Source organism: Zonotrichia albicollis, chromosome 23 (assembly GCF_047830755.1).
Source record: "Zonotrichia albicollis isolate bZonAlb1 chromosome 23, bZonAlb1.hap1, whole genome shotgun sequence".
NCBI lineage: Eukaryota > Metazoa > Chordata > Aves > Passeriformes > Passerellidae > Zonotrichia > Zonotrichia albicollis.
Genome location: NC_133841.1, coordinates 1,842,858 through 1,866,866, shown reverse-complemented (window position 1 = coordinate 1,866,866; position 24,009 = coordinate 1,842,858). Strand labels below are relative to the sequence as shown.

At 40.8% G+C, this 24,009-nt stretch overlaps 1 protein-coding gene across 10 annotated transcripts in view; it reads left to right on the top strand.

The window, feature by feature from the left end:
• Positions 1 to 24,009, top strand: part of TANC2 (tetratricopeptide repeat, ankyrin repeat and coiled-coil containing 2) — a 151,229-nt gene that overhangs the window by 26,377 nt on the left and 100,843 nt on the right. For 6 of the 10 annotated variants that reach the window (XM_074557737.1, XM_074557739.1, XM_074557734.1 and 3 more), the window contains exons 3-5: positions 3,246 to 3,345; positions 18,017 to 18,088; positions 22,331 to 22,510. In XM_074557737.1, the coding sequence (XP_074413838.1) occupies positions 3,279 to 3,345; positions 18,017 to 18,088; positions 22,331 to 22,510 (319 nt within the window). In that variant the 5' untranslated portion in view covers positions 3,246 to 3,278. Of the gene's footprint in view, positions 1 to 3,245; positions 3,346 to 14,089; positions 14,245 to 18,016; positions 18,089 to 22,330; positions 22,511 to 24,009 lie in introns of those variants that run through there. The other 4 variants (XM_074557741.1, XM_074557743.1, XM_074557742.1 and 1 more) reach the window with 4 other exon arrangements.

Genomic DNA, 24,009 nt, shown 5'->3' with positions numbered 1-24,009 from the left:
CAAGATAAAGGACAAATCAAGTGCAGTAGCTCTTGGTGGCCCAAATTATTGCCAGAGACACGCTGTGTTGGTGGAGGTGTGAGGGATCCCCATCACATTCCTGCAGCTTCTGCTGATCCTGGAGAAAGGCTTTAACCTGGGCTGTGAGCTGCATGAAGGAATTCACAGGTTAGGATGAAAAGTTCTCTGATCCAGCTCTTCCTAATACTGTAATTCTGTTTGCTGTTAATGCTTCTAATTCCACGAACTAACACAACCAACGGGATTTTTAATTTAGAGTGCTGCTTCTTAAATATTACTCCTGGCTTAGTGGTGTTGGCTGAACCGAGGAGGAGCTGTGACCGTGTTTGCTCAGAGCCACAGAGGGACACAGCTGTGCATGAGAATGAAATGAAAATTTGGTCACCTGCTCCTCTGTGTTGTGAACACCTTAACTAATCAGGATGTAAGTCTAATGAGTGCTTACACGTGGAATATATCAGTATTGTGGGTAAGCGACAATGAGGAACCATATTAGGAAAAGAAAAATCGCAGAATCCCTGAGTGTTTTGGGTTGAAGGGGCCTTAAAGGGATAAAGACCACCTGGTTCCAGCCCCTGGCATGGGCAGAGTCATCCTCCTGTGGTCCAGCAGCCCCCTGAGAGCGTGGATTAGTCCTTGGGATGTCCCTTGGCTTGGTACCCCAGGGTTTTTATTCAGGACATCACTTCTGTCTCCACTCTGGGGTTTTTAGGAGCAAATTCCTGGAGGCTCTGTCTGTGCCCTGTGCAGAGCCTTAACTCAGCAGCACTGCCCCTCCTGGCCCTGGTAAATAGAAGGTAAATACAGGTAAATATACTTATTTAAGTATAAGCAAACTGTATGTGCTTCTTAGACAGAATTTGGTTGAATTCTGTTGTAACTCAGCATTGGTAGCACAGCTCTGCTCAGTCCTCTCTGCAATGCAAACAATGCAATGTATGGGGAATTGCCTAAACAATTGTCTGTGTGCCCAAATAAAAATTTTTTTTGACAGTCATGCAACAATGGGATGCTCTGAAGGGACTCCTAATGGGAATGAGCCTGAGCACCAGCTCCCTGTGTTTTGGTGGCAGAAGGGTGTCCAGGGGATGCTCAAGTGATTCATAAATGCAAAGGAAATATTGATTCCATGTTTAATACTCATCCATGAAGGGACACAGGCTCCCAAATCACCTTGTGGGGTTGGGAATGTGAACTTTGGTCAGGGAAGGCTGCAGTTGCTGCCATCCCTGTTTGCTTGCTGGGGTTTGGGATGCAGAGCTGCTGCCCTGGAGTGCTGCTGTCCCTCAGTGAGTGAGTACACCATATTAAAAGGACTTTCACTGGCTTTAAATACACATTAAAAGCTCTTTGAACTGAGCATTATTGTATTATTAGACTTGAAAGTGTCAGACAAATGGGAAGAAATGCAAGATGGCATTTACTGAGCATCCCCCAAGAGGAGCCAAATATTGTTTCAAGAAAAAACCCCATTATTTTTACAATATGAACATGTTATCTTGTAACTATGGAATATCATGTGTACAATAGAAAGAAAATCGTGGTTTATTGGATGTACTGATCAAAGACTCTTCACAATTCTTTTGGTCTGGTTTGAACTGCTTTTGTTGTAGGTGTTTTCATGCTTTACATGCTTTAATAAGAGGCTGTTCCCCAGCACAGGCTGTCAGTGTGCCTGGTGATCCCAGACACTCTTTTATCTTCAGCAATACTCAAACAACCTTTTTTTTCCCTCCTGAGATATATACAGCACGGAAAATATAGCAATAAAGTGGAGGCAGTTTGCTAAATGCTGTGTCTTTCCCTCTTCTGTGTGATGATAAATTATTTGGGAAAATTTGGTTTTGGCTATTCCAGCAGCACAGGAGTTGTGTTGTCCTGGAAATAAAGTCCAGGTAGCTGAAGGCAAACTGAGTGGTAGGCTTTGTGTGGATGTTGTTGTTAGGAATTTTATTGGCAAAAGAGTTTTTCATCATTTTACCTTGGTTTTAGCTGTTGTTTAATAGCGACACTGCATTCTGTAAAAATGTAGTTGTGTGGTTTAATTTTTCAATTTTAATTTTTCCATTTTACCTTGGTTTTAGCTCTTTAATACTGACACGCTACATTCTGTAAAAATGTGGTGCGTTTTAATATTTTAATTTTTTAATTTTAATTTTTCATCATTTTACCTTGGTTTTAGCTCTTCTTTAACAGTGACACTGCATTCTGTAAAAATGTAGTTGTGTGGTTTAATATTTTAATTTTTCCATTTTACCTTGGTTTTAGCTCTTCTTTAATACACACTACATTCTGTAAAAATGCAGTTGTGTGGTTTAATATTTTAATTTTTCCATTTTACCTTGGTTTTAGCTCTTCTTTAACAGTGGCATTGCATTCTGTAAAAATGTAGTTGTGTGGTTTAATTTTTCAATTTTAATTTTTCCATTTCACCTAGGTTTTAGCTCTTCTTTAATACACGCTACATTCTGTAAAAACGTAGTGGTGCGTTTTAATATTTTAATTTTTTAATTTTAATTTTTCATCATTGTTTTAGCTCTTCTTTAATAGTGACACCCTACATTCTGTAAAAATGTAGCGGTGCTTTTTAATTTTTCAATTTTAATTTTTCCATTTTACCTTGGTTTGAGCTCTTCTTTAACAGTGACACTGCATTGTGTAAAAATGTAGTGGTGCGCTTTAATTTTTCAATTTTAATTTTTTAATTTTAATTTTTCATCATTTTACCTTGGTTTTAGCTCTTCTGTAATACACGCTACATTCTGTAAAAATGCAGTTGTGCGTTTTAAGTTTTCAATTTTAATTTTTCATCATTTCACCTTGGTTTTAGCTCTTCTTTAACAGCAACACTGCATTCTGTAAAAATGTAGTTGTGCGTTTTAATATTTTAAGTTTTTAATTTTAATTTTTCATCATTTCACCTTGGTTTTAGCTCTTCTTTAATACATGCTACATTCTGTAAAAATGCAGTTGTGTGGTTTAATTTTTCAATTTTAGTTTCTCATCATTTCACCTTGCTTTTAACTCTTCTTTAATACTGACACGCTACATTCTGTAAAAATGTAGCGGTGCGTTTTAATTTTTCAATTTTAATTTTTCAATTTCAATTTTTCAATTTTAATTTTTTTCACCATTTCACCTTGGTTTTTAGCTCCTTTTTTCCTCTCCATCACTCTCCCAGCAGTCGGAATTTGAGCGCTGACTTTGCCGTTGTGCTCCCGCAGGGTTTGCCCCGGAGCCGGCGGGACGGCATCGCCATGTTCCGGAACAGTCTCAAGATGCTTCTCACGGGAGGGAAGTCCAACCGCAAAAACAGGTCCAGCGGTGAGTGAGCATCCCCTCCTCTGCATGTGGAACCTCAGAATCCCTTTCCTGTTTGTTTGGGTCTCAGCAGGACTTTCCTCCTTCTTAAAGAACCCATGTGCTCAGCTGAGCATCTTCCAGACTCCCAAACATTATACTTTAAATTAATTTAATATTAATATTTAATATTAATCCAAACATTCATACTTCAATATTAATATTGTGCTAATATTTAATAATATAGCACTTTTAATTTGAAGCTATATTTGTTTTTAAATGGATGTAAAACCATCATCTGGTTTATTGGGGTGATAAGATGCAGGGGAAACCAAGTAAGAGTTCTGCATAATCTTGTAGAACTTTGGTGCTTGTTTTTTATACTAATCTTGTAGTAAACAAGTACCAAAGTTCACGTTTCATTTACGGAAAGTAAAATTTTTTGTCCTCTGAAATGTCTGTGATAAGCAGGTTTCACTGCCACAAGTTAATTAAAGGCAAAACTTGTGAGAGCAGCAGCAATTTCTTTTAAGCTTTTATTTTTAAGCAGGAGGGACAGAGAGAGGGATGGGAATAGTTGAAATTAAAGGAGGAATTGCCCAAATTTAGTCATCATTTAGGTCAATTTTGTTTTTCCAACTATATTTGTTTTTAAATGGATGTAAAGCCATCATCTGGTTTTATTGAGGGGATAAGTTGCAGGGAAAGCCATTGTAGTAAACAAGCACCAAAGTTCACGTTTCATTTATTCATTTTGTCCTCTGAAATGTCTGTGATAAGCAGGTTTCACTGCCACAAGTTAATTAAAGGCAAAACTTGTGAGAGCAGCAGCAATTTCTTTTAAGCTTTTATTTTTAAACAGGAGGGACAGAGAGAGGAATGGGAATCGTTGAAATTAAAGGAGGAATTGCCCAAATTTAGTCATCATTTATGTCAATTTTGTTTTTCCAACTATATTTGTTTTTAAATGGATGTAAAACCATCATCTGGTTTATTGGGGTGATAAGATGCAGGGGAAACCAAGTAAGAGTTCTGCATAATCTTGTAGAACTTTGGTGCTTGTTTTTTATACTAATCTTGTAGTAAACAAGTACCAAAGTTCACGTTTCATTTACGGAAAGTAAAATTTTTTGTCTTCTGAAATGTCTGTGATAAGCAGGTTTCACTGCCACAAGTTAATTAAAGGCAAAACTTGTGAGAGCAGCAGCAATTTCTTTTAAGCTTTTATTTTTAAACAGGAGGGACAGAGAGAGGGATGGGAATCGTTGAAATCAAAGGAGGAATTGCCCAAATTTAGTCATCATTTATGTCAATTTTGTTTTTCCAACTATATTTGTTTTTAAATGGATGTAAAACCATCATCTGGTTTTATTGAGGGGATAACTTGCAGGGAAAGCCATTGTAGTAAACAAGCACCAAAGTTCACGTTTCATTTATTCATTTTGTCCTCTGAAATGTCGTGATAAGCAGGTTTCACTGCCACAAGTTAATTAAAGGCAAAACTTGTGAGAGCAGCAGCAATTTCTTTTAAGTTTTTATTTTTAAACAGGAGAGAGAGGGATGGGAATAGTTGAAATCAAAGGAGGAATTGCCCAAATTTAGTCATCATTTAGGTCAATTTTGTTTTTCCACCATCTCAGGAAAGGAGTTTATCGTTAGTATTGGTTCATGTGACTTGGCCTGTTTCATCCATGACAGAGATTGAGGGAGATTGTAACTGTAAAGCAAAACATTACAAAATATTGATAGGCTTTAAAAACATTTCTTAGTTAACTTTTGTATTTTTTTTTCCAAAAATGGAGTGTTGGCAGGAGGAGAGCTTTTAATTAGATCTTTCATTTTGAATTTTAGAGCCATCTGGCAGCGCATGTTAAATATTTTGGGACACAGTGTTTATTTGTGCTCGTGCATCTGTGTAATGTGGATATTTATGTTATGGATGTTCTTATGGATGTTCCTTGAGAAACCAGAGGTGAGGATGAGGAGGCACAGTGCTGGGAAAGGCAGTGGGAAAAGTTTTCCTTTGGTTTTCAGCAAGTTGTGTGTTTCTCACACTGCCAGGATTTGGCCATTGTTAATCCCATCTGTTAATATCTTCCTGGCCATGTTGTATTTGGGGAAGGAGAGTTGTGGGCACTGGACATCAGTGGTTCCCTTTTTCCAGCACCTGCTGATAATTGTGGGCTGTTGGTTGGTCCTGGGCAGCTCACCTGCACTGTGGTGTGGATCTTTGTTTTGCAAAGGCACCATAAGAATTCCTGAGGTCTATGTGGGATCTCAGCACCTCAGCACTGAGGTGTCACCCAGAGCACCCTTGGGGGGCTCGGGAGTCCTGGAATGTTCCAGAAGTGTCTGGTGGCTGCACTTTGATCCTACACAGGAGACAACACCTGTATGAGGATAGGAGGATTTCACCGGGGTGAATGGTGAAGGGATTGGTTAATTAGAGGGTGAGACACAGGGTTTAGGATTTCTGTACAGGGGGGTTTAGAGAAGTAAGATGGAGGAATTGGGGCGTGTCCTGTCCTTCTTCTTCTTCTTCTTCTCCTCCATCTTCTGTGGTGATGGTGGCACTTTGGGATTGGTTATTACTGAAAGTGCACCGGGCAATAAAAATAAAAAGAATTGGGGAAAAATGATAAATATTGTATACGTAACAATGGGTATAAAGATAGGTGAGTGTGCTCATGGCTGGCTGCTGAGCAGAGCTCTGTCGGGCTGAAAGAAAATCTTTTAGATAAACAATTAATAAACATAAAAACCGAAAGAAGAACTGAAGCCTCTTCTCGTCCTTCGATACGCGGGCTGCCCCAAGGCCACTCCGGGCCTTTCCAGGCCCTTCAAACAGCCGAAAACCGGACCGGCTGTTCATGGCTTTATGGAGATTTCCTTCCCATAGGAACTCCTCAGGCTCTTTGTGGAGAGCCTGGTTCAAGCATGGCTTAAAGAAAGAGGCCATGAAGGGATTCAGCTAAGGGAAAAAAGCAGCCTTTCCCAGGCTTGATCCTGTAAATAATTAGGTTCTCAGCCACCTTTTATATAAACAACAAGATTCTCAGACCGTTCTGTCCTTGGCTGCTACTGGGAACACTCTGGGAATAGATATGAAGGTTTTGAGAACCTTTAATATCATGGTGGGAGCACTGATCTTGGTTTCAGTAAACTAACTTCAGGTATTGTAAACAAAAGGAGGAGCTGAAGCTTTCTCTGCAGCCTGTCAGGAGCTCAGATTTTGCAATATGCATGAAGTGAATTAACACTGTTATAAAAATTGATTGATGAATAAATCGGAGTCAGATGCGAAAGCAGCAAAGGTGGTCGCTCCCTCACTTCAACATCTCTTGCAGCAGCAGTGGTTGGTGTGAGGGAGTTTTCCATGAAAATACAGGTTTGTGGAAGAGCTGTGAGCCGATGGCTCCATCCTCTTGTGATTTGTGTCACGTTTGCTCTTTGAAAGTACCAAGTCCTTTGATGATGCCTTTAGAGAACTGTACATAGACAAATCACCTTAACCTGTGATTTCTGTACAAAGCCCTCTCTTTGTCAGATGTGCTGCTAACAGGCCCTGGTGTTCCTTTTGGCTGATCTCCCAGAAGCAATATTAAGGATTTTGTATATGCCAAGCTCTGCAAATACGTGTTTCTTATTTTGTGAATGAAAAATGTCAGTTCTGAGGTGCTGAGATTCGGCACTCTGCTTTTGGGCAAAGCTGAAGGGGAGATGGGTTTTCTCATTCATGTATTGAAAAATAATATGACAGAATTGGATTGATGAGGTTCTCTCTGATGCCTAGTGACTGGAGTGTATGTTAAATTTACTGCAATTCTGCCCTCAAAATAAGTTGCTTTATTGAGAAGTTCTGTTTGGCATTCTTCAGGGCGAGAGAGGGAATGGGAAAATGAGATGATCAGGTTTGTTTATATTGTTTGTGACTAAGTGGCAAACATCCTTGCACTGCATAATAATTTTTCAGATAGTTGGTAATCTTGTAAACTCTTCCGTGACATTAGATGAATTCATTGCTGCCTAGATCTTTTTTTAGATAAATATATTTAAGTCAGTATTTTTTTTTGCAACACAGTGAGGAAAACAATCAGTAAATCTTCACTGTACAGTTTCTGTGTTGCACGCAGTACTGTAAGCCTGAAAATTGCTGTATTTATTTGCTTTTCAGTTCTGGAAAATTACAAATTTGGTACTTTTGGTACTCAGTGCTTTCCTTCTGGCCCCTCCACAGTGTTGTCTTCACTGGTGGGTTTTTTCTTGGCAGTTTCTATAGGGATGTAGGTGGGACACTGCAGGTTTTGGATTTTTTCTCATTCAAGAGCTCTAAAAAGATTATGTGTTTATTGAAATGTTAAAATTTTGTTTAACAAGATTTAGAATGCTAATTAGAAGCTGGAAATTAAGCTTTCCTGGTGGTTTTGGTGCTCTGATTTGCCCCACCAGAGCTCCACCCATCTCTGAGAACTGTGAATAAAATCCTAAACTCCGCATTAGGAAAATCATCTTTTGGAGGTTTCAGGTGTGCCGTGTGCTGAGTCTGAGTCTCGTGGGTTGGTGTCTCTGTGAAATTGTGCTGTGTCCTCATTCCCTGCACTCCAGTCCCTTTGCATTCCAGTGTGGGAATAAACCTTGGAAGCAGGTTAAGGGTGTTGTGTTCGTTTTTTGGGGAATCCAAAGGATTCTGGCCTTTGAAACCCCTGTGCTTTGCTGTGTCTTCCATTTGCAGCAGCACTTGACAAACAGGAGCAGTGGAGTCAAGCTGATGATTCCTAGATGTGATGTGGTTTTGATAATTCTTGGTGATTAAAAGAATGCTGGTAATGACAGCAGTGGCCTTCTTCATTTTCCTCCTTTAGAAACTGCTAAGCAACTTCTCTGAGAACTGTGATTAACGTTTATTTTACCTCAGCCAGGGTGGGTTTTCCCCTCGATGGTGTTATGAGTCAGTAACACAACGAAATATTTATAAAAAGAAGAATACAATTACATGCATCTGAGTAGACGGTTACATACGGCAGTGCTAATTAAAATCAATTAATTTCTGCTGCAGCATCAGCCTGTGTAATCTCCTGTGATTGATTCTGGGTGTCCTTTCAGTGCTGGAGTTTCACAGTGGACACACAGTACTCAGTGCACATGTGTGTACATATATTTAATGTCTTGTCTTAAGAAAAATTCTCCCATGACTCAGGAGTGCTCTGGATGGTTTACAGTAATGCCTAGAGGACACAATATGCCTGCAACAATATTTTGATTAGGTTGTTTTTTTTTTTTTTTTTTTCTGATATAAATGGATATTCCACAAAGCTGCCAGATGCTGAAATCTGCTCTCAGTATAGTTGCAGATTACCTTTGTTTTCCCAGTGTAAATTAGAGATACTCAGACATACAAGCTTTCTCATTTGTTTTGTATCCAGAGCTATATGATGCAAGATGTGTTTGATTTAAAGTATAAAAGGACTGTGTTTTTCTCCTGTGTTATTCCTTCTGGATTAAGACCCAGCAGGATTTTTGTGGCCAAAGTCCTGTTGTCAAGGCCAGCAGGTGTATTAATCTGCAGAAAGGCAAACCTGCTGCTTGTACGAGATGTTTGTGGCTTCTTCCCCCCTAATTCAGTTTTTTTGGGGCAGTTCTGTTCTCTGAATCCAGAGACCATGAGGTTCTCTGTTGTTTTCATTTGTTTTTGTTAAAACTGTCTCATTTATCTGCAGTTTTCTTGCTTGTGTTAATCACTCCTTGGTCTGGGTGTGTATTGAAGCAGTGCACATCAAATCAATCCCCTTGTGTTCATTCCAATATCCTGTCAGGGAAATAAATCCATGTAAGGGATTCATCATTCCACCTGTTACAGTTATCCATGTTCTTTTCCAAGCTGATGGATCATTTCCCTCTTACATTATCACATTAAATTAAAGCTGCTGTTAAGAGTTTGGGTTCCCTTTAGAACCTGGTGAAATTCAGCTGCATAGCTGCACATTTTGTTTGGGTTTTTTTATTTCCCTTCACTTTGTGAGGAGTAAGCCCAGAAGTTCTGTTTATTTCTGACCGAGGCCAAGATAAATGTAACATTAAACAAAAGAAAAAACCAGGGGGGTAAACAAACCAAAAAAACCAACAAAAGAACAATGAAACAAAGCAAAGAAACATCAAGAAAATAACAATAACAACAAAACTAAACTGAAAAACAAACAACCCCACCCACACACATTAAAAACAAGAAATAAGGCAAGGCAAGTACTCTAAAATCTGAGGCGTGTAATCCTTAGCCCAAAGGGTCTGCTCTTCTCTTCTGAGTTGGTTAGGAATTACATCTTGCTTGTTCTTGACTATAAAATGCACAATTTTTATCTGGAGCTTCCCAGCCAGGAGCCTGCCTGTCACTCAGAATATTTTTGGCGCAGGGTTTTAAAAAACCTCTTCTTCTTTCCTGGTCTGCAGAAGACCCAATTCCTTCTCATTTCCAATGTATTTATAGGGCTTTTTTGGAACCTGCCACTTTATATTTTAATTCTGGGACTGTGAGGGCCCCTGTCAAATGCTCTTCTCCTTGGATTCCTGCCTTTTGGAGATAAAAGGCATTTTTGTGAAGGTCTCATTTCTGCCTGGCCACATCTCATCTGTCTGATCTCTTGTGGAAGTCTGAGGATAACTTTTACCCCAGAAGAGTCTGAGGGTCACAATTGCTTTTTCAATTCCGTTTCTGAAAGGAATTGCTGAGTGATGAGATCCAGTTGGTGGGTCCTATAAATATCAGGTAACTTAATTTAATAAAGTGTTACAAGTGAGGTGTTAAAACACCCATCATATATTATGGTCCTGAATGCTGACTGTATCCACATGTTCAAGGTATTCCACCCAAATAATAATAATTCAGGTCCTGCTCTTGCACAAAGATGGCTGGTTTTTCATAAATCCATTTCTAAACAAGGCTTGAGTATGTTGACAAATCCTCTGACCACAGTAAAGTTTGTCCTTGAGTTTGTTTAAGCATGAACTGACCTTTCCTGAAAGTTTGTTTTGCATTTCTGTAATTCAGAATTTTCCTTCTGAAGCAGGCAACGTATCAGGAAGATGTTTATGTACACAGGCATGCTGTTTCTAGTATTCTGATTTATTTGATCAGAATATATGTCTTGTTCATGTACCAAACTCTTTTCCCAGACAAATACAAGATGTTTGGACAAAGAAATTTCTGCTTCTCTCCTGCACTGCTATCCTAGGGGGATTTTAGGTGTCTGTATTAGGATAATATGGCCTTTCCTGCAGGAGGGACCCCAAAACACAGGACTTTTGTGGGATTTTGTGGCTTTACTCCCATTTACTGGCACATTTGTGATGAAATATTGAAGCCAGTAGAGGGAGCAGGAGTTTTCCATCAAATCCAGCTGAAATCCCTGTGCCGATGTGCAAAGGGGGTGAAGTTCCATCTTTTCTCATCAAATGACCTTGTCTCCTCTTATTCAGCATAAAAAATATATTCTCATATACAATTCAAAGAGAATATACACACTGCCTTCAAAAGGAAATATCAATTTGAGGGATTTGTTCAGCCAAACTGTTGGGAAAGTGAAATGTCCTTTCCAGATTGCCTGAGGAAACCTTTAGGATTTGTATATCTGTAATAGTTTAAAAATCCAATCAAATATTTTAAGAAAATAAAGTGTATTTCAATGAATTCAACATTTTCATCTGGAAAATCAGTAAGAAATCACTGAGATGTCATAACTTGGGGGTTTCCTGCTAGAAGAGGCCTGGCCCCAGGAACAAACTTGGATTCCTTCCCTCAAAGCAGGATTTAAACAAAATCTGTAATCTGATCTATTAAAATGGGTTTTTGGATTTTATACAAGCAGCCTAAAAGTAATGTTTCTCATAATTCTAGAAACTTAGTAAGTATTAAATGTTTCTAAATAAATAAATTGTTTTAGAAATATTCAACACCTGCGTGTTGATTTTGCCATTTTACCTCAGTGTGTTGAATATATAAAATGTTTTCTTGTCCAAGATGTGAGAGTTTTCCATATCACTTTTTTTTCTAAAGATAAATATCATTTATATTCAGTGTTGCTTGTCCCTGGGAAGTGTTAGTGCAGATTCTTGCAGGTGTTTATTATATTGACAGATGTGGAATCCTTATTGATCCATTTTAGATTATATTAATATGACTAATGTTTTTATTTTTGAGGGATTTTTATGATCAGCACTGCATATGTGAAGCTTTTCCAAGATTCCACTTGGGTCACATAAAGCATTTCTGGGCTGCAGGAAGTACCTGTGCCAGGTGTGAGGGATGACTCTGCAATTCCACCATTAAATTCTCTTTTTGGAATTGCAGTTGCCCCTTTTCCTTTTTTTCCTTAAGGAAGAGTAAATGTCCATAACTTACTAATACTTTTAATGGAAAAATCATTTTTTCTTTGGGAGAGGATTGACTTTTAAGCTGCACCTTTTCAGGAGTTTCTCCTTTTCAGCCTCTTCTATTGCCTGCACAAACTTCTCCTCTCAGCAAGTCTGAGGACTATTTTTTTTAGTATCAGATATATTTTTAGATAACTCATGGATAATTTTTGCTGGAGCTTCCATCTATAACTGACCTATTTGAACGAATATTGTGGAAATTTTTGCTGCAAGATCTTTCTGAAGTGGGAGGATTTATGTTTCCTTTTATGTAATTTTCTTTTTGAGGATGAGATCAGTATAGAAGCCGACCCATATTCTCTTAGTCCCCTCAAAAATCCCCTCAAAATGGAAGCAAGCTGTGGACATTTGATTAGAAGGTTTATAAGGTGTTCAGAGCTCGGCTGAACATACTTTTTGTCATGTAAATAGGTTTGAAAATCTTCTTTGGGTGAGTTCAGAATGATTCTCAGCCATCACTTCTCCTCTGAGACTCTGTTACTGATTTGCTGGTAGACAAAATAATCTGTTGAACTGGATCTTTGGATCATTCTTAGAGTAGGAAATAAAGATCATGGATTATCTCATTATTCCAACATACAGATTTAAAAAGAGGCTTTTAATTTATATTTGGGGGTGTTTTTTGTTATGATTTCAAGTGACACAATTTAATTATATACTAAATATTGTCTGCTTTTGACTTATGCATCCTTACGGCGGTTTTGAAATTAATGAATGAAATACACTGTATAATCTCCAAATATTATTAGCCACACAGTTTTTTTACTCCATATATTTTTGTCACGAAGTCATCTTCCCACATCAAAAAAAAAGAAAAAGGAGGGGTTGTTGGGTTTGATTTAGGTGTCTCTGGATAAAAGAGTTACTTGGTGTTAATGGAAAGAAGGATGCTGCTTTTTCTGTAGGAAATAGGTGAGATGAATTGTACCCAGATTGGAAGTAACTGCTTTTTTTTCCAATGACAAATAACAGCTTCTGAGATGATGAAGGTGCGGATCTGTGTCACTGATACCTGAATTTACTTAGGATTGATTCTGCTCCAGAATAACTCAGATGTTGGCATATATGATTTCTTCATGCTGGAGAAAAACCTCATTTGTACTTGTGTCTGAAATTCCTGGGCAGGAATGCTGGCAATATCTCTTGTAGGATTAGGACTTAAGTTAATAAATATAATATGACAAGGGTGTTTTCTTGCTGTGTTTTTTGTACAAGCTGCCAACACAGTAGGACCTTAATTTCAGTTCAGGCTTCCAAATACTGCAGCAATAAAAATAAACACAAATGTACTTGCAGAGGCAAAGAATTTTTTTTTTATTGGTCTGTGTCTCCTCTAAGAAGTCTTTTGGCCTCTGACCACTGAGTTGGTGTTATTGTTGGTTTTTTGTTGGTTTTTTTCCTGTGGATTTTCATGACTAATGAGCAACATGAGGAGTTAATGCAGGATATCCCAGAAGACGACAATAGACCTTTACAGCTTGAAGTCCATTTATCATTGAATTGCAGAGTGATTTGGGTTGGGAAGGGACCTTAAATCCCTTTCTGCTTCTAAAAAGAGGACGTTTGTGCCATAAAAATGTAGCTGGAGCATGCAGGAGCAGGTGGAGGAAAAAAAAGTGCCAACTTTTGGGAGGTGCTGAGGCGTTTCAGCATCACATTTGCTGGGTGATGCTTCCCTGGATCTGTGTTAGAGTTCCCTCGAAAAAGCAAAATCTGTAATTCCTGCTCTGCCCAAATGACTTTCCCCAAAGAAGAATTTGGATGATAAGTGGATGGACTTAAGTGTGTTTATGAATTGCCAAAGCCTGTTAAGCCACGTTGCTATTTTATAGCAACAACAACAATAATCATAATAGAATTAATAGAATATTTAATAGAATTAATAGAATATAGAATAGAATTAATAGAATATAGAATAGAATTAATAGAATATAGAATAGAATTTATAATAGAATTAATCATAGCATAATAAGAATTTGTCATGGGGGTGCATATTGTTTTCTGAGGCTGAAAAATACAAAGTAAATTATCAGGAAGGACTTTTGATAAAAATCATCGCTTCCAGTGCCACACTGGGCTCCCTCTTCCCTCCTGCTCCGGCTGGGAATCACTTTGCCCGTTCCCAGGCACATCTGACCGTGGGAGAGCAGCAGGCAGATGGTGTGGCACGTGTCATCTCTTAGCAGGCAGGAATCCATCGGGAATGCTGAGAGCAGGATCTGCAGCTCCCTCTCCATCGCTGCGCCGCGTTCCGGGCTCGGACTCAGCCCCGGCTCCTGCAGCAGCACTGCCGGCAGCTCCAGCATCCTCCCGCTGCTCTCCAGCCCCTGGAGCTGTCTGATTGATTCATTTCAAGGTTTTTTCTCCCCCTGTGTCTTTGTTTTGGGAGCACAATGGCAGCCAGGAGCGGCATCTCCGGGCGCCGTGCGGGGATGCTTCTGCAGGGATGCTGGGCTGGGCTGCAATCGGATGCGTCCCTCGCGGCTTGACTGCCTTTGTGTGAGTGTTCCACCTTTTCCAGATACAATATGGATTTAAACTATTGATTTATCGGCTCTTACCAGTGCAGTGTGCTCTGCTGGTTGCTGTGAGAGCAGCAGCACGTCCAATGCAGTCGGTTCCTGCCGCAGATTCCCCAGCATGCGTGCAGCAGCCTCACCCACCCTTGGATTCTCCTGCCTTAAAAATTGCTTTGTCAGATCTTGAGAGACGTTTAGTCACAGTGTGGGTTTTAAAGGCCTTTTAATTAAATAGGAAACCAGAAATATTGGGCTGCTAGCGCTTGATTTTGTACGGAACTTGTTATGTTTGCCTTTAATGAGAATGGCTGGCAGGAGGTGCTGATGCCAGAGGTGCTGTGGGATTGACTGACATCAGATGTGCTGGTGCAGATGCTGGTGCAGATCTGGCTCCTGTTTGCAGCCCCCTCACACTAATTGTGGTGCTTTGTGCAGGGGATTTGTTTAGGAGTGCTGAAACCTTGAGGTTTTCTTTGCCTGTCAAAGCAGTGAGTTCAGAGAATCCAGTTGTGTGTGTCGGGGAGGATTTGTTGTGTCGTTGGTTTTAATGGAGAGCTGGTGGAGTGGGGATGGGGAGGAGAAGGGGAAGCAGGAGGGTTTCTCATGCCTGGCTATAGCAGGAGAGGCTGCTGTGCTGATCCTGTGACTCATCATGGTCTCTGAGATCCCTCCATCTCCTTGTAACTGAGAGAAAGAGTGAATAGCCATGACTGTTTACTCTGTTCTGGACTCAGAGTCAGGCACTCGGAAGCCTTGTCGGGTTTCTGACCTGTGGACAGCATCCCAGGTGGACACATGCTGGACACTGAGGAGACAGCAGCTTTCAAAAACTAAAATACTCTGTAAGAGTTAATGAATTTTCTTATCACGGAGATTTTTTTAAAGATCACAAAAGTTTTTCTCCCTTTCATAGTGAGGTGCAAGAGAATATGAATTACTGAGTCAATATTTACAATATTATTCACTTCCCTCATGGCGTTTGATTGTTTTCTCTTGCTTGACAACTTCTGTAAAGCTCCTTAAACAGGTTCATCTCAGTCTGTGCTGGTCTTTATTTTGAATTAACATGGATAGCTGTGTTCTCTAGCAATGATTTCACAACTGATTTACTTCTGGTGACCTATTTTAGCTGTTGCATTGAGGGATTTGTCAATAACTTTGGTGTTTCACCACCCTGGCAATCATTGCAGCAACTGAGTCAATCGAACTTCAGGAGTGATACTGTCCATAGATGTTGTCTGTATTGTAGGTCATGTCTATAAACAATAGCTATTGCTGAAGCAAATAGTAACAACTACCTAAAATCATGCATAAATGAAATATCTAGAGAGGTGGATGTAAATAAAAGCACTTGGAAGTTTAAAGAATGTGAGAATTAATATTCCCTTAGAAACAGTAATCTCCCCTTTTCTGCATGTCCAGGGAGATAACTTCATAATTAAGTGTGGTATTGTTCCCTGCTAACCTTGCTGGGAGCAGATTATGCTCAACGTTTTTATTTGTAGTGAAGAGAAAAAGAATTAAATAGTTCAGTTATTCAGCTCTTAACTGTGGCTCTTCCTTCCCATCCTTGGTTTCCACCAAGCTCCACCTTTGCTGCATCCAGATCAAATGCAGCAGCTGTTGTGTGCTGACTGAAGATTTAATATCTGCTGAGTCATCTGATTTATTTTTTCCTTTCCCACCCGCTAAATGCATTTTGGAGGTTAATTTACCGTGAGCTTTCTTTCCCCATTAACATGCTGTGTAACTTGCAGGGAGATCCATCCCAGACTGTTGATTCCTGTTCCTCTTCTCCAGCCCAGTGGCTTTGGCAGCCTGTTGTCACCATTTTGTGTCCCACCATTGAGTGCTGGAGCATTTTGGGGAGTGGGACCCCAGATCTGCTGCCCCCAGCCCCTCCCTTGGCCGTGGCTTGTTCTCAAGGCAGGGTTTGGTACACCTGGGTAACTCTACAGCAGAGAGTTGTCTTTCCATGTGATCAAGGAAATTGAATTATAAAATAAATCACAGATCTCAGGGTTGGGTTGGAAGGGACTTCAAAGCTCACCCAGTCCCCTCAACAAGCCCTGTGGAGCTCGGTGTCAAAGGAATGATGAAACTTTCAGGGAGGGAGTTTGTCTTTTGTTGATGGTTGTGTGTCTTTGGAGTAATACAGGGCTTCACTCCTGATTTTAATACTGGGACTTCCTTGTGTTTTGAAATGTTTAGTCCTTAGAGTTATTTTGCATTTGGATTTATGTTCGTAGCTCAAAAGGGTTTTTTGTTTTCTCTGTGACTTAGAGGTTGTCATCCCTCATGGTTGCTGGTCATTGCCAGGGGCCATCAGTGATGATGATGATGATGATGTTGCAGTTGTATTTGCAGTGTGACATCCTTCTGGCAGCCACAGCACAGAAGGGAACTGGATAATTGTCACGATCTGTGGCCTCCCTGGGGTTTGTTGGCTTGTTGGGGTGGGTGCAGCTCATTTCAAATCAGGATTCCGGGCTGCTGTAGCCAGATGACCTTCAGGTGCAGCTGCTGTGTCAGCAGGGGAAGATGCAAAGGTGACAGAAATGGATCTGTTCAAGGTGCCTGAGCGTTGCTTCAGGAAAACTGAGGGCTGGGAGCGTTTCACCAGGGGAAGAGGGAGCAGAAAACCTCTCCTGGCCTGGGGTGTGGTTCCTCTCTTTTTGGGGGTGGAGGTAGATCTAAAATTAAAAACTAAAATTTTTAATCCCCATTTTAGTTCTGCTCTTGTGCTGCAATTTACACCTTCCATCAAGCCAGATATAGCTCAGATGCAGCGGGAGTTGATAAATTATGGCACAACAGGCCTCTTCACCAAATAACTTATGTAGAGAGATTTCTATCCAGAGATACAAATATATCAAAATGCAGTTGCTTTTAGTGTCATCAAAACACATCAATGCTAAGCTGGCTATTGAGTTTTTAAACAGCTATTTAAGAATTCAGTTATTTCAAAACTGTTTTAAAGATTTTAAAAGCTTCCCCTTCCTCTGCCATAAGGAAAGAGCTGCTGAAATACAGCTTGAATTTGAAATCCCTGGGTTTGCTTTTCCCCACTCTGTGGAGTTGGGCTTCTTTTTGCTCTCAGCTGCCAGAGACTCCATGTACTCAAGCATCTGTATTGATGGGTGTATCTATTGTTTCTAATCTGGTCAGTTGATCAATGAAGAGCAGCCTGTAATTAATTGTATAATATTGTACACCATGTCCCACTCTGCATTTACACAGATGGATTTGGGATTCGTTAACTGTAGCTGCTTTCCTAAACAGTTTCAAGAGGATGCAGTAAGAGGTTTTATTCTTCCCAGCTTTTCTGGGTTTTAGCGGACAAATAATTTTAAAGGGACACAGTTTCAAATTTCATATTTCAGATATTTTAAAAATTTTTTTTGATCTCTTAATTCCAGTGCTTAATATTTTTATATTTTGATATAAAGTGAAGGAGCTCTTTGAAGATGCACAGTTTGGTTTTTATTTTATTCGAATGGGTGTGGCATACATAGGAGCAAGTAAAACCTTCCTTTCTATCCCCAAGGACCTCATGGATTTCATTGCAGAGAGCTGGGGCAGAGGTGGAAGGAGCAGCAGAGCCAAGCAGCAGTTTGCCCAGTTTCAGTCTGCCACAGGCACCTTTTGTCCTGCTGTTCCTCTGAGATAGGTGATGGGACTCAAGGAAAAGTTGCATCTGCCTGACCTGTCCACTGTGATGTTCTACTTGTGCTGTTTTGGTTCTCGTGCAGATGGAGGGAACGAGGAGCCACCAGACCGAAGACAGGCAAGTGTAGACTCCCGTCAGAGCCGAGCTGGGCAAGGTAAAACCTGAGCGTTGTTCTGCCTCGGGCACTCGTCTCCTTTGTTCACCTCTGGTATTTCCCACGTGTCGTGTTTCTCGTCGAGCTGTGTGACCTGGCAGGCTTTGCACCCGTGGTTATTGTCCACACGGCTCTGAGATTGTCTGGTTTGTCAATCTTGGAGTGGCTGATGGAGTTTAACCAAACTCAGTATGGTGTCTCCATACTGCAGCCACAGGCACGGAGTGTTCTGCTGTTGGAGCTGGAATTCTGCAGCACACACCAGCCCAAACCAGCACTGAGTTTCCAAGTTTCTGCTTGTTTTCCTCCTGGTATCAAAGAGCTTCAGGCAGGTTCGCCATAACCAGGCAGGTTCACCATAACCAGGTTATCCTTCCCCAAGCCCTGGGATGCAGTGGAGAACAACCTGTGTGTACCTGTCTGGGGGCTGAGCAGCCCCACCTTACACCTTTTGCTTTGTTTCATCCCACAGGAAAAGGACAAAAGGTCCAAGGAAGGAAGTACTAAAAGCAGGGTTTATATTCTTTAAATAACAATCCAACAGGCTTTTGTTGGGTGTCCATCACTCAGAGTAGGTTTGGTGGTTGGTTAACAGCACACAGAGTCCTGTAATGGGGATTTCTGTCCCTGACAGCAGCTGGTCTTAGATGTGCGCTGGGTTATGTGTCCTTTGAACCAGCTTTACTAAGTTTTAAGCATTTTCTGATTTGTGAAGGTTGTGAAAATGTGGTATTCTCACACAGCTTTGAGACTGAGCAGCATTTTTTGTGAGTAAGGGCTCTGGTTCTATGCTCATTGGCTTACTCTGTCTTTGGGATTGCAGCAATAATTTTCCTTTCATTTAGGCTCAAGCCTGTTGTTGTCATGGTGTCCTAATGACTTATTATGGGGACATTTTCTCCAGAGAATTGTCCTTTTTTGGCAGTATTCCAGTGTTGCCTGGGTGAGATGATTTTGAGTCATTGAAGCTGTGATCAGAATTAGGGGGATCGGAATCGGTAGTTAAAGCCCTGAAGCTCAGAAGTGTCAACTGCTCTTTTCACGTAGGATCTTTCAATTGCTGCACTTAAATGTATTATTTTTAATTTTATTGTTTTAAAGTAGAGTTAAAGTAAAACTAGGAAGGAACCAGGGGGCTTATAGCTGTACATAGTCTATGGTAGCTTGCATAGGAGAAGTGCTTTGACATTCAGAGAGAGTGGCTGTGCTTTCCAGCTGAGCTCAGATGGAGTTGTTGGTGTGTAACTGTGCTGGAGGCTCTGCTGTGGGTGCCTGGCATGTCCTTCTCTGTGCTTGGCTTGTGTCCAGTGGTTTCCTGTTCTGGGGCAGAGCAGCTCAGATGCAGCTGCTGCTGGGAGCTGTCTGAACACATTCTGTTCTCTCCAGTTCCCTTTCAGCCCATCTATTCTGCATCTCTGCTGCTGTGGGAAAGGCATGGGTTTTGGCAGAGTGAGAGGGGATCTTTTTTTTTGCAAATCCTTTCTCAAAAATCACTGATCTGTACCCCTTTGGTGACTGAAGGAACTGCAGCAACCAGCAAGAAGTTTCAGCGTGAGAGGGAATGGAAGGGGAAAAGGTTAAAAAGCTTCCAAGTTTTTGGAGCAACAAGCTTCTGAGCTAAATATTTCCATTTGGATCAGTGGATGCAATTGTACAGGCAGGCTTTCTGCAGCGTGGAAGAAAGCTCTTTGCTCTATAGAAGCATTTTCTCTAACTTTCCCCAGCTCTGTGTCCATCACTTGAAATCTGTGTGCACGTGCTAATGGGTATTTTTCATTGTGGTGGGGTGAGGAAGTTTATTATGCTTGGATAAAGCATCCAGCTGAAATGGGACAGTTGTTTTCTTGCTGTCTGCCCTTCCATGTTAACCGTGTGTGATGCCCAGGTGTCTTCAAAGCTTCATTGGCAGCACAAGAGGAAACAGCCTCAGGTTGTGCCACGGGAGGTTTAGGTCAGAGGTTTTGGTTAGGTTGGTTTAGGAAAATATTTTTCATGGAGAGAATTGTGTCAAGCCCTGGAACAGACTGGCCAGGGCAGTGGTGGAGTCACCAGCACTGCAAATGTTCCAAAAACATTTGAATGTGACACTTAAGGACATGGCTTAGTGGTGATGCTGGGTTGATGGTTGTGATCTTAAAGGTCTTTTCCAACCTGAATGATTCTGTGGTAATCTTGTAAAACTCCAAGAAATAGTTTATTAGTTGAAATACGCACTTCGCAGTAATATTTTATTTAAATATATTACATAACCAAACTGTTAAAGTTCCAGTTCAGCCATCAATGAGCCCTAATTCCAGGATTTGATAAGCCAAATATTTTTTTCTGATCAAAACAAATTTCAGGCTGTTTCAGGGTTTTGCTTGTGTGTTTATTTACTCTGCCAAGGAGGAGAGAGGAATTTTGGTAGGTGCAAAATGAAGGTAGTACCTTGTGGATGTTTTGTGAGTTCACTGTTTTGTTGTAGAGCCTTTGAATTTTAAGAGGAAAAACTTTGCCCACCTGTAATTACTTGTATTTTTATATAACATACTGCCCTTGATTTTAAGTAGATTGATCAAAGACACTGGGAAATTACACCATAATAACCAGTGAAATGCATGTACACTTGTAAGCCTTTCCCAGACTTTAAGCTGCAGGAGATGCCCATGATTCCCTAAAATTTAGCCGGAGGCAATTGAAACTATTTTTAATAACCAAAATCATTGGTGGCAAATCTGTTTTTTCATGCCTGGTGCCAAATGTATTTTAAAAGCCCGTCACGGGTTGGCCTTTTGGGTGCCAGTTTTGGCAGAGATGGTGGTTCCTGACACTCCTGGTGAGCCTGGCCGGGCTGGCAGAGCCTGCAGAGGGCTCCTGGTAGCTGGTGAGTGATGAGCAGGCAGGCAGTGAGCTGTGTTTTGAGCTGTCAGAGTGAAGGTGTGAAGGGTGTTAGTGCTTATTTGGCTTTCATGCAAAGAGCATCACAGAGCTGCTGAGAGACATTGCTGATTGCTGGCACCAGGAGTGGATGCACCTCAGCCTCTGGTGCTGCAGCCCTCTAGAACCCTTTGGGAGCCGGTCCAAGGTTTTTGGCGGTTATTTCAGCATGGGTTTTTGTGCTGATTGTGTGCAGTATGTTGGGTTGTTCACATTGTGCTTTGGCTGTTGGGAATGCAGCTCGTCCATCATCTCCTCTGAAGTACCTTGCATTTGAGGCTCTTGCCCTTCAGTCTTATTCCCACTCTTACCCATCTATCTCCCTTTCTGTCCAGCAATCATTTTCTCTTTTAAAAGCACTCTCACAAGCCAGTGAGAACAGCACAGCTATCCAGTGGAAATCCAGCGAGGAATGTCTTTATAGAGGAAAAACATCAGCATCAATGAGAGCTAAAATCTATCTTGGAACAGAGTGACACAAGCCTGGCCTTCTCACATTATTGAAAAATTAGTGTAATATTAATGATAACAGTTTGGGTTGGTTTTGCATGTGAATTATTAGTTGTCTGGGTTAGATTGTTCATCTTACTGACCAGGGTGGAGATCCAGGTGTTCTCAACCCCAAGGTTTCCATATCTGCTACTAATAGGAGGAACCTTATGGCTCCTGACTCTTGCTGATCTGAAGCACCTTCCCTTCACTGTTCATTAATATTGATTACAATTAGCGTCAAGTCCTTTTATTATTCTGTCTTCACTTGTTCTCATGTTATTCCATGTATTGCATTGTGGGTGTGTAATGATGCGACCCCCACGTGGGCTTTTTGTGTCTCTTGGGACAGTTGGAGCTGGTGGCTGTTTTTAGAGGTGTTCTTAATTTTATTTGGAGTTTGTGGGGTTTTTTTTAGGCTAAAGGTCCTCCTATTGAAATTTAATTTAGCTGGGATGGTTTTATTAGAAACCAACAATCTAAAAACTGCGGTCATTATATTGAAAACTGGAGTTTGCTGGATATGAAGACCTGGCTGGGTTCAGAGGGTGATAAATATTCCACTGTGGGTGCAATTTCCACTCTGCTGAATAGTCTGGTGATTAAGAGATTCTGAAAGACAAATTAAGAACATGGAAAGAAATTCTTCATGGTTCTGCTGTTCATCACACAGAGAGAGAGGTACAGCAAGGGATGTGTCGCGAACAAAGCGAGCAAGCCCTCGGCAATTCCGCTCTGCACAGAGCTCCCTCCAGCCAGCCCTTTGGGAATGATGGAAGCAGGATGCTTTCCCTTGCTTTCTAACCCGTTGGTGTTTCTTTTTCCTCTCCCCATTAGGCACCTCCACAGAGAACGACTGTGCTTTTGAACCCGACTACGCAATTCCTCCTCTCCCAGTGACCGAAGGTATGCAGCACATTCGGATAATGGAGGGCATGTCCCGCTCCCTTCCATCCTCCCCCTTACTCACACATCAGTCTATCAGTGTTCGGCTCCAACCTGTGAAGAAGTTAACTGGTAAGGACTTAAATAAAGTTCGCTGGGGCTTTTAAGGTCCGTTGGTGCAAAAATCTGTAAGAAAAAAAAAAAAGCTTTGAATGGTTTCTGTATGGAAGTCGTTCCCTTGTTTGTTGCAGCATCGGCTTCAGTCAAAGCTGGGCATGGATTGGATGTTTGTGTTGACAGAGAAATCTTTCTTTGCTGAAAAAGGTCTCTCTGGTTTACAAATATTGTCTCGTTTTTGTGAAATTTCTATCAGAGTGTGTTTCAGTTCCACTTTGTGTCGCTGTTATGCACTGTGAAAGCATTGCAGTGGTTTTGAAGAAGTTGATGCTTAAATGTTGAATGTTGAGAGAACATCAGAGAAATTATGAACTTCTATAGCAAAGTTATACTTTGCTAAAAAAAATCTGAATGACAGATTTTTTTTTTTTTTGGTTCATGCATATTTTTAGATACTTCTTTTTATTTATGTAACCTGTCAGGACTGTGGTATGAATACCTAGAGATGATGCAGTACTGTGATTTTCAAAAGCACTTGGAGTCCAACATCCATACAAAAGCCTGAAAAAAAGTATTTCTACTGGTAACAGTTTTTGAAAAACTTGCTTTTTGCCTGAAGTCTGACCCCCTCTGTTGCCCAGCTTTATGGTCAGCCAGGGTCATGTGCTTGTGCCCAAGGTAGATGTTGGGCTGGGCTTTAATGTCCTTTCCAACCCAAATCATTCCATAATTCTACGATAACATAATCTTTTGAAGTTCCTAATCTGTCTGCTTTTAACCAAGGCAGCTTTTCATCCACAGAAAAGTTAAAATGTCCATTTTTGGTAAAAAAAACCCTCAGGAACACATTCCACAGAGTGAAAGTTTTCTACGCAGAGGAGCTAAGGTCACTCACTCACATCTTAGTATCTGGGTTTGCTGGGTATGAAGACATGGCTGGGTTCACAGGGTGATAAATATTCCATGTGGGTGCAGTTTCCACTCTGCTGAATAGTCTGGTGATTAAAAAAACTAAGATCATTGTCATTCTAAGGGGTGAAGTAATAGTCAGCATAAGTAATCAGTTCTCCCCCTCCTGCCACCTCTTGTTTAGCACTGGCTGAAAACGTACTTAAATCAGCACATTCAACCTCAGTTTGTGTTATTTAATTTTTTTTTTATAATAGTGGCTTTATTAACAAAAACAATGTTAAAAATATGTAATCAAGGGAAAGAAAACTCCCCACCCTCCCAGCCCAGGTTAAGTAATGGGAGACACCATTTTGGTGTGTGTCTGCAATAAAATCAGCACCCAAAAGTTACCGTGCTTGCTGCACAAAGAGCAGCTGATGTCGAAACAATGAGCTTAAATATTCTGCTGTGCATCAAGGGTGTGTTATTGCTGACTCAAAGCCATAACTGTGATGAAAATAATGCAGGTGCTCTGTATACCTGCCTTGAGGACAGCAGTGCTTTCCAGGAGGGTGCTCAGGGGTGAGTGTATGTAAGTGCTTTTGGGAATTGATGCCAAAAAT